General features: G+C 35.3%; 1 protein-coding gene across 1 annotated transcript in view; it reads right to left on the bottom strand.

Annotated features, from left to right (window-relative positions):
* Nucleotides 1-2,519: 2,519 nt before the first annotated feature.
* Nucleotides 2,520-10,943, bottom strand: part of LOC117103208 (SWI/SNF-related matrix-associated actin-dependent regulator of chromatin subfamily E member 1-like) — a 9,887-nt gene continuing 1,463 nt past the window's right edge. Inside the window, exons 2-9 of the mRNA XM_033243748.1 lie at nt 10,012-10,079; nt 9,119-9,328; nt 8,093-8,168; nt 7,019-7,096; nt 5,926-6,098; nt 4,937-5,038; nt 4,064-4,508; nt 2,520-3,697 (exon numbers count right to left, since the gene is read on the bottom strand). Of these exons, the coding sequence (XP_033099639.1) occupies nt 3,390-3,697; nt 4,064-4,508; nt 4,937-5,038; nt 5,926-6,098; nt 7,019-7,096; nt 8,093-8,168; nt 9,119-9,328; nt 10,012-10,079 (1,460 nt within the window). The 3' untranslated portion in view covers nt 2,520-3,389. The remainder of the gene's footprint in view (nt 3,698-4,063; nt 4,509-4,936; nt 5,039-5,925; nt 6,099-7,018; nt 7,097-8,092; nt 8,169-9,118; nt 9,329-10,011; nt 10,080-10,943) is intronic.

Raw genomic sequence — 10,943 nt, 5'->3', positions numbered from 1 at the left:
GATGTAGATACATTTTTTACATATAATTAGTTTTCTTCGAACAATTATATATAAATAGTTGGTGGAGCGATTTTCCTTATTTATAAGTAATATGATGTTAAAATGATTATTTATAAATAATGACTAAGTAAAATCATTATTTATATATAATGGCTATTGACACTTCAATTATTTATAAATAATGTTTGGCTAGTTCAAATTATATATAAATAATGTTTTGCTAGTTTAAATAATTTATAAATAATGAAAATCGCTCCACCAACTAATTATATGTACATAATGAACAAATTATATATTAAATAATGAATTAAATGTGTATAATTTTGTTAAATAATGAAAGTACATTTGGCGCCTTATAGGATCCAGGATTTAAAAGAGGGGTGTTCATGTTTCCAAAAAAAAACAACCCCAAGATGAAAAGGGGTCTGGGGTCCTCCCCGAAAAAATTTGATTCCTAGATGGCCGGAAATGAGCTTTCCCGACTTCTGAGGAGTCTTTTAATGACCTTTAAGTTTTTCAAAATTCAAGGTTTTGCCCCTCTTGAAAGGCCAGGTAATTTTATCTCATTCTTTAGGCCTATCATAGAGAAAAAAAAATCAAAGACAGGCAATATATTATTATATTCCAACAACATGGAATAGTTAGATATGTAGTCTTTCTTCCCAGGATCGATGAACCGATAGGCCTGAAGAAACGCACTTCGTACATAAATTATTACCACGGAAGCCAAAAACAGTGTGTATAATTTATTTAATTGAAAACTAGTTGGGCTAAGCCTGTTTGTCTGATCTTCCAACCTATGCCTAGGTAGGTTAGCATGCCTTTTGTAAGGACCCAGTTGTATTCTGTTACGTTTCTTCACAGAGGGGTGTTCGTCCGAAACCCTTGAACCCCTCCCCCACCCCCTGGATCCGCCACTGAATACGGTATATCCCTAAATGACAATAATACTTGTGAAATGGTAATAAGTTGTAAGACCCACTTATTATTGACATAAATAAATAAATCAGGTACGTTGTATTATTCCCAAGTCTTAGGGGTGTTTATTAGTGAGAGCCTATCATGGCAATTTCAGGTACATTACATAGTTACCGCACGATGCGAGACGGTCCCGCGCATATTTTAAAGTGATTTTGGATGAAACACGCATTTTGCAGAAACATATTCCTGATGGCTTATGTCACGCATTTAGCACAAGTCTATGCGTGACGCATTATCACAAATTCAGGGGAAAATTTATTTAGAATTAGAAGAAATTGGTTTTAATAAAAATATAAAAAGGTCATGCAGTAGCTCGAGTCATTAGAGAGCTTCCGTTATCTCGTTCGAGAATCAATTTAACGAGAAAATTTCTTTCCCGAATAAAAACAACCCAGTCAACCACGCACAGTAGAATCTAGTAGTCGCGTCCGGTATTGTCCTTTCATTGTCACAATCAACCATTGATTATACTGGAGCCCAGACCGGGGTTCCGACCCTGGACCCGAGGGCCCTGGCGGCCCCTTCCTACCCAACTGGTGTAGTCACGCATTTCAAACCTCGGGTTGGTAACTATGACATTATCTTGTATCAAAATCAAACGACGACTGTACTTTCTCTGAAACAATTACGTCATTCTGGTCTTGATACACTAGTCATAGGGTATGTTATAAGAATATTAGGAGGCCTATATGCTGTTCTAGTATGGAGAACGTGCTTGACATCAGTCTGATCAATTAGAACAAATTGAACCAGGTTATTCAACCAGGTACTTTTATAAGTCACAACCAGTCAGTTGATAAGATAATGTGTCTTTGACCATCTTCTTGGAATTGAAATAGCTTCTACTATTGGTCCAACAAAATTACTTAGAGGAGCTCACAGCAAACCGGAATGTTTTTAAACGGAATACAATTACTCAGTGGCGTAGCTCCTATGGGATCTTGGTCCCCGCTGTCGGGGATGTCGGACCAGTAGTCAGAAAATTTCTGGAGCCACCACTGGCCTCAGGGCATTTATTCAAAGGAGGGATTTATTCCAAATGAGGCTCAAAAAGGTGCATTTATTCAAGGGCTGGTTAATCAATGTTGGTTGAAGGGGGTGGGGGTGGTGTGGCGTTTATTCGAATAAGTACGGTGTACTGTATTTTACTGAAATTCAGAGGGGAGAGGAAATAACCTATCAAGATAGACCTTCAAATGAATACATTTTTCACATTTTTTCCTCACAGTTTATAAATATTCGAAGGTCTGTACAATACCTCACTAACCATTATAGAGCTTTTCGTCAATGAGCATTTTCCCGACACATAGTCCATTGTAAATGTTACCTTAGACATTAAAGCTTGGTTTCCATACAATCGCTACACATTATCGCCAACAGGTTTGGGTGATGCTGACTGGTCATTCAAACTGGGGAGCCTTCCTGATTGTGTCGAGGACTGCCACGCAGTAATACGATTGCACTGAAAACACTATTGCGACAGTGTAGTGATTGTATGGAAACCAAGCTAGATAAGAAATGAGACACAGATTAAAACATTTAATTGCAATTACAGACATTTTACTACAAAAATTCTTCAACTGATTATTAGTCAATCCAAGTGTACATGTAAAAAATCCAGAAATGGTTTTATTTATGTATACTGTAAATTATTTGACGATGTAACATTTTCAAATGACAGCTAATAATGTTAAGTATCATTTTTTATACAATCTGTTTTTATGCATACTTGCATCACACTCGTGTGAGGCGGATATAGTTGGTGACGGTGAGGCGAATGATTGTGTTACTCATGGTAGATGGCTATTAGGTTAAAAGAAGCTTGAAAAAAGGAAAAAACGTTCATACACAGACTAATTGAAAAAAGGTACTTTGAAACATTTTAAGGGCAAAATATGTTATACAGTCAGATATTACAGTCCAGCACTGTCTTCATCATGAATTTGATATGCAGACAAGAAATGAGCAAATCCACAGTAAGAATAAGCTGTACCAAGCATATAGATAAACCTTTCAAAACTGTCACAGGCCTCTGGGATGTCTGTTTTCTTGCAAAATACTTGCACAGAAAGAATGCTAAACTTACACAGATGCACCTGCACTCAGACGCAACGGAGCTGGGGAAGATTCAAAACGGTATCCAGGATTACCACTGAGGTACAGGGTATGCAAAAATGTACCAATTTGGCTGGAGGATGGGGATGTCAAATAGAATACTGGCGGGGTCACATCAATATCTAGAATCATTATCACTTCCCGCCTTCAATTTAGCGGGGAGGGGGGTGCATACGGCCGCCGCGCCTCCGGTTGTGCGATTGTTAAATTGTTCCTAGAATGTGTCCGATGTAGCATTTTACCTATTGTGAACTGGACAAGATGATAAATCAATGCAACATATTAAATATCTATCATTGGTCTTCTTTTCCTTCAACAGTGGGTTTATCTGTTGGTTGTTTGTTATCTTCAGTTACAGTGTCCTGTTCAACTTTTTCATCTAGTTTACTTTCATTGCTCAATTTACTCTCATCTTCCTTTAGTGATTCTTTATTACTGCTTCCAGAGTCTTCATTTTCAGTTTTCTTTTCTTCTCCACTTTCCATTAAAGTGGTTTGGTCACTGTCGTCTGCTTTTTCATCAATGGGGACTTTGTCGTCTGATTCATCTTTGACTGGCAATGATGGGCTCAATACTGGTGGCTTGTCATCATTTTCAATATCTAGCCAAAAAAAAAAAAAAGAAAAAAAAAGAAAAACATTTTAAAATATGTAAACTTTAACTTATAGTACTATCCATGTTTCCTTTCTGATTCTGGCTATAAAACAGCGACTTCATAATAAGTAGTAGTAATGTTAATTTTGAGCTGATAGATTTATATTATAAATCTATCGGTTCAAAATTAACAATGGAATTGATAACAGTGGCAGATCCAGGAATTTTAAAGAGAGGGTCCAAGCAGGACATTTCAGAGATAGGGGATTAAGACCACATCAGCTCCACCATTGTTTAGGCCAAGTTAAGAAAACTTATGAAAATGGCACTCTTAAACTTTAAATATGAATTTGGAAATTTACCAAGTACTTACTCATCTCTACATCTTTAGAGTCGGTGGCTTCAGAGGAACTCAATGCTGGAGGTGAAACTTCTTCTTCAGAAGCTTTGTTCTCTTCCTCCACTTCCATAGGTTCTGAGTCTTCTTTCTTCTCTGCTTCCATCTCTGGTTCCAGCGAAGCTTTAGCAGCTTCATCTGGAGTACTACTGTCTATGGTGGTCTCCGAGGGGGGATCACGTTCCAATTCGCCAGTTTCCTCTTCTGTTCTTAAGCCTTCCATCTTAACACTGTCAGCCTCTCCAGTCTTGGTGTCCTCTTTCTCATCAGTGATAGATGAACCTGGCTGCGATTTGGACGGATCTGAGGCGAGTGTGGCGTTTGCCTGTGCCGCCATTGTTCGTGGAGCTTGTACAGGAAAGATAGGTGGCATCTCAGCATAAATCTCATCCCATTTTATCTCAACTTTCTCCGCACACAACTTCAATAAAACAAGACATATGTAAATAATAAAGGTTTACTACTTTAAACTTTGAATGTGTCTCCTTGAGGGAGAGTTCCTCTGTTGAAAACAAGATTAACCAAACAAATCATATCTTACATCAACGTGTTTAACTTGAATGTGTTTGTATTGTATATATATAGAATGCATTTTCTACCATTATGATGGAACAGCATATATAACATATAATATATATAACAATGCTATGTATTAATTATCTTAAAAACAATGTAAGGTAGTACGCGTGTGTAATTTGCTTGGCTAATAAATAAAAATGATTGAATAAAATCAAACCGCGATCTCAAAGTTCAGAGACCAAAATGCAACTGCTACGCTAACAGTTCCCACCTACTATAAATATACAGGTATGTACCGAAACCGAGAAATGCTGTAAAATGATTGGTTACCTTTTTTATAGTCTCATGCCATTCATTGCTATTCTCTTTGAACTTGCGCTTCTTTTCTTGGAATTTATCTTCTATTTGCTGGAGTTCCCCTTCAAGTTTTTTCTTTTTTTAAAATTGAAAATATAAAAATTTAAAAAAAATGTCCTTGAAAATTACAAAATAATAAAAATATACAAGTATATAGTGCAAGTGGGAGGAGTGGCATGTCACCCCTCACTTAATCATCAGCCCCCACGCCCCACACCCCCTCCACTTCAAGGCTCCTAAATATAACACTATATGCACCTGTTAAAACAGATAACCTGTTTAAAACAGAAACCAGGAGAAAACTGTAAACATTACTTAAAAGTGAAGTAAATATAAAATTACTTTGTCTTCTTTTGCATAGAACCATAAATCTGCTAGTAATCAATGTAAGGATTATGGTAAAAAATAACATTCATAATGTGAATTAGTGAATTTAGAATTCCTTTCTGTATTTCACTGAACTTTACTAATTACTTTAAATAAAATATTTTTTGTATTGAATTTTTTTTTTTTTTTTTTTTCATATTTGACTATGTAGTATATCTTTAATATAGTAACTTATCTTATATTTACTTTCTTCTATTATATTATAACATGACAGAGTCATATAATACCTTCAACCGCTATCTCTACTATAATTTTTAACAAACTTACTACAAGAAATATAACAATGTTTATTCTGATTCATAATAAGATTTATATAGTGCACAAATCCACTATGAAACTGCAGACAATCAGAATACCTGTATGTACCACTGAAAAATTTAATTAACTATAACTTAATACGAGTGGTAATCAAGATGTCAGAAACGTCCACCACTGTTCCTGAACCTGTTAGCTCCTGGGAGATAAATTTATTATAACAATATTTATTCCAATTTATAATAAGATTTATAAAGCACACAAGTTCACTATGAAATAGCAAAAGCAGCATACATGCGTCGTTAGAGTTGACATCTTACCTGGTGGAGGATTAGCGATTTGACTTGTTTTTTCAGAATATCCATTCGATTTTCTGTTATCACAGAGCGAGGGTCGGGTACGGCGATTTCGCTGAATATTTCGCCAATGAGACGATGATTTCTTTGAAAACGGGCTGTTGCCACATGTTTTACTGAAAATCCATCATCTTGATCTAAATTTAGAAATGACATCGTTTGCAATGACTTTAATTGGAATAGTAAAAACTAATTAGGCAAAGCACATTTACAATCCACAATCAGAATATGTAGCACTGTAAAATAGAATTAACTATAATTTGATATGAGTTGTAACCAAGATGTCAGAAATGTACAACACTGTTCACGAACTTGTTAGCTTCTGGGAGATAATTTTATTATTTCTGACCACAATAAACAACAGCTACCTAGTGATCCATTGGCCTGTTGTTTTGCCCATGCACTAAAATAATAATAATAATAATAATAATACCCAAATATTTATAAGGCACCAATTTCAAACCGAATGATCAAAGGCGCTAGGGTTATTACCCCTGGTCATAACATACAATGGCAAACCAGCACATAGTACATTACCCTCTCTGCTCCCTGGGGTGTATGACTAGTGCATACAAAACTAGTACATTCAATGGCATAACATCCTACCAAATACCCATTTGTACTCTTGGGTAGAGAGAGACAAACGTAGATAACGTGCCTTGCCCAAGGACAAAAGCGACCTGCAAAGCCAGAGTTTTCAACCTCTGACCTTAAGGTTGGGATTCCAAGCCTCAATCGATGCGCCAACCACTTTAACAATTATTGACCCACCTCATGCCACCGCCAGTGCATTTATAATGCTTAATATATTTATTAATGTTTAAAAAACTGTTTGAGCGAGCCAAAATGGCTGAGCGGTTGAGGCAGGGGCACTGTGCTCATAGCCAACAATATCGGCACGGATTCGCGGCCGGCTCGCTCCTATAGTTCTGGTGGTGGAACAAGTCTTCTCGGATAAGGACTAAAACCGTAGGCTTAGCGTACACAAATGCTCATGTGCACTTTAAAGAACCCAGTACATCTTTCGAGATGAGTAGGGGTTAATAAAATTTATTACCCTCATCATCTTCAGCTGGCTGAATACTCATCCTTGCCTCTGGCCTTTGCTGTACAGGATCATCAGATTGCTGTTGGGCTAAAGAACATAACTTTAATTATTCATCTATTATTTTGGCAAAACATAAAATACAAACTTGGTTCAAAATCTGCTCCTATAGTAACAAGCCTTACGTAAAAATAATTTAAATTGCCCATATATGGGCATGATGATATCATATCACACCCATATATGGGCATGATGATGTCATATCATACCTATATATGGGCAAATCAAGGTATTTGTCACATAAAACCTGATAGTGATAGTGTAGATTGAACGCTTTGCAAATATACTGTCCGTGTTGTGGCATATCTAAACATTTTGGCATGGGGAAGGGCTGACTGGAGGACATGAAGGCTGAACAGGGACTCATTGATTAAATGAGGGGGTAAACAGATGGCAAAATAAGGGCATATGAGGTGATTCTGAAATATTTAGCATATTCATTGCTCTGGGGCTTTTTTGGATAAGTGCACACTTCCTACGCACCACCACAACCGATATGCCACTACTGTGTGAGGTTTCACTATAGAAACGCTTGAATTTATTATCAGCCAATTTTATGGGTATTCAAAGCATAAAGAAAGAGTATTTCTATATCATAATTTATACAGTTTATTTCATGACCAATACACTATATTGTATTTAATTTCATTTGATTTATTCAATATGCTCTTAAAAAAATGAACAGATCAAATCACAAATATATTGTTCATGTGTTAATGTTAAGCTTAAAAAGCATAGTACTGTATATCTTATAGTAGACTCATAGCCCAGTGGTTAAGCCCTGTGAGAGCACAGGATATTTTAATGACCAAAAAACATACCCAATACATCCTTGTAATGATAGTTTATACAGCATAACATTATTTTCATTTACTGTATTTGACAGTGGCCCTAATATCAGCCCTAACTCCTAGGATAAGCCTTTATACCCTTTATAGTTATAGTATTAAAAAGATATTCTTGTGGTATGGTAGGAGTTTTTCAACTGTATTAAGCTTTTGATATGGGACAAATCACTCATCTTACCTTTTGTTTTTGCTACTACCCAGGCTTGATATGCAGATGAGTTGTGGTAAGCCTTAATTGCTAGGTTATAATCAGCCTTGAAAAAAATAATAAAAAAAAAAACAAGAAAATTCAAATTATTGATTAGTTTTCATCACATTTTAAAAGTATTAAATAGGTGGTCAGATTAAAACAGAAAGAAGACTTTACTACACCAAGAAATTAAAAATGGAATTTGTTTATCACATGCAAGTTAGACAAAAATTTGTAGGCATGAGACATGAGACTTTTGAAAGCGCCAACCCTTAAACGATTTCCTCCAGTCACCGCGAGACTTGGTAGGTCAGCATGCATCTTTAGAGTAGATAGCAAGATCCCAGCATTCAGAAAGTGGTGTTTTAGAAGACTGATAAAAGTATCAGTGGAAAGAGCTAGTTAGCAACTAGGAAATCTTAAAGAGTATGAGGTTAAGGAAAGACTATTCTCTCACCAAAATGATAAAAATAAAAATGAGATATGCAGATAGTAAGAAGAAGCTGGTGTTAGAGAAGAGGGCAAAAATAAAATGGACCTTAAAACTTGTACAAGATCTTACAAGTATTGAGAAATGAAACCGAATTGATGATGCAATGAAACCTTGGATTGAAGAAGCACTTGATGATGATAATGATGTCAATGATGATAATGTTTTATTTCAGGATGATGATGATGATAATGACAACAAGGCTTATGAGGATGATTACAACGATGATGATGGTTATCATGATGATGATGATGAAGATGCAGGTTGTAGCTGTAGAAAACTAAGGATGGGTGATAGACATTTTAAGGATGGGTGGGCGATAACAATGGTAAACTCAAAATCATAAGAGTTGATTTTAAGGATGGAAAAGTGGGTTAATAAGGGTGGGTGGAGGGTCATGAAATTACTTTTAGACTGGGTGGAAAACTTCAAGGCTGGGTGACCCCGCACACCTTAACTACATCCCTGATGATGATAATGATGAGATGATGACAATGATGAGTATGTTAGATTTCACTACATACCTTCTCCCCTTCATATTCATCGATGTAAACTTGTTTGGCATCATCAGACAGCTCTCTCCACATGTGTCCAATCACCTTGCCAATCTCCCATAGCTTCATCTCTGGATGTTCTTGTTTTACCTTATCCCACACACTACGACTGTAGCGCATGTAAGGCATCAGAGGTTTTTCTGGTGGCTTAGGCTGTTTTGGCAATCGGCTGTCATAACCCTTCGTTGGAAACCACAAACATAGGAATATCAATTTAAAAATGTTAAAAAATAAATCAAAATAAAAGATAAATCAAAACTATTTAGTTGATTACATTCACATTTAAATTACCTTTAATTTCTATTAATTTTTAAATGCCTTTTGCCATCTGTGTAAGGTGCATAACAATAATTTATAATCAATACATTATTATTATCATCATTAAGATTTTGTGAATTTCACTGAAATAACATACTCCCCTCATTTGCCCTGCATAGATTGGATTAGAAAAAGAAGAGAAAAAAACTAATGATCAGAATTTTTGCCCATCTTTGGAATGTGCATAGAATATTTTGAATGATACACTAATAACAATAACTTATATAGCAATAGATTATTATTATCATTATTATTATTATTTTCATTATTGTTGCTGTTTTCATTGTTGTTGTTGTTGTTGTTATGAAAGGTCTTTAGCAGCTTTGGTCTCTCAATAGAATAATAAAGATGAAAGAAATGGGTTAATTTGGGACCACAGGGAGACCTGTATTATTATTACTTTGTGAATTCCACAGGAATAACATATTCCCATCGTCTGGCCTGTGTAGATCAGATTAGAAAAAAAAAAAAGAGAATGAATAATTTGAATTATTTGTCAGCCATTAAAACACTTTTCTAGTTGATTTATGCAGCAAATTACTTACCTTTGACCTAGAACCAGCAGGATGTGTTCCAATCAAACCAGGAGAGCCATGACCACCCTGCCTTCCAACTTAAAAAAAAAAAAAAAACCAATATTTATGACAGCCTTTATGTCATTTTTATATAATATAAATGTCTAAAGGAAGTAATAGGCTAGCCCTTTCTCAGAGGATATGATTGAACAGCAAGGATAACCCATGACAGTCTGCTACCAACCCAATTTTTGCATGTTAGTGGCAAAATATAAACCTAAAATGTGTAATAATGTTGTGAAAAGCATGGGGCATTAGCAAATCCATTAATTGGTTTCATTATCAGACCAACATAGCATGCTACAAAAGAGGAGAAATAGGCTTCAAGAAAATATTATCAAAATTGTTTATTTTCATATCTATAATTTAAATGTTCCTATACTTTGAAGTCCAATGCCCAACAAAATTTAATTTTTAAATAAAAATCTGAGTTTGATATATGTTGTTATTAAATAAACTGAATTTAGTGATTCACTAAACATGAATTTAAAAATGCAAAATAAGACCCAGACTTTGTATTTGAATGGATGGCAAAAAACAAATGCAGATAACTTTCTAACTACTGTACATACGTTCAATTTTGCAATAGGTGCCGGAGGATTATGACCGGTTGAGCCGCCGACAAGTTGAGCCGCCGGTCATTTCTATGGAACGCCAAGCGTGTCTCTCAGTGAATGTAGTGCGTTGATTACTCAATTATTTCAATTTAACTGTTAATTGAAATACGCCGCAAACCAAACGTAAAAAATCATCAAGTTATTGCATTTTTAATACGATTTTGCATGACTATAAACAATAAATTTAAATGTGTTAGGCCTATGTTATTATACAGTATTTACTATGGTTTTGTAATTTATATATTTTTATTTTTGTACTATTTGTTAAACTTATATATAATAAAT

Source organism: Anneissia japonica, unplaced genomic scaffold (assembly GCF_011630105.1).
Source record: "Anneissia japonica isolate Jap-2015-1 unplaced genomic scaffold, ASM1163010v1 scaffold2652_len1590060_cov184, whole genome shotgun sequence".
Classification (NCBI taxonomy): domain Eukaryota; kingdom Metazoa; phylum Echinodermata; class Crinoidea; order Comatulida; family Comatulidae; genus Anneissia; species Anneissia japonica.
This window is presented reverse-complemented; position numbering and strand designations above follow the sequence as displayed.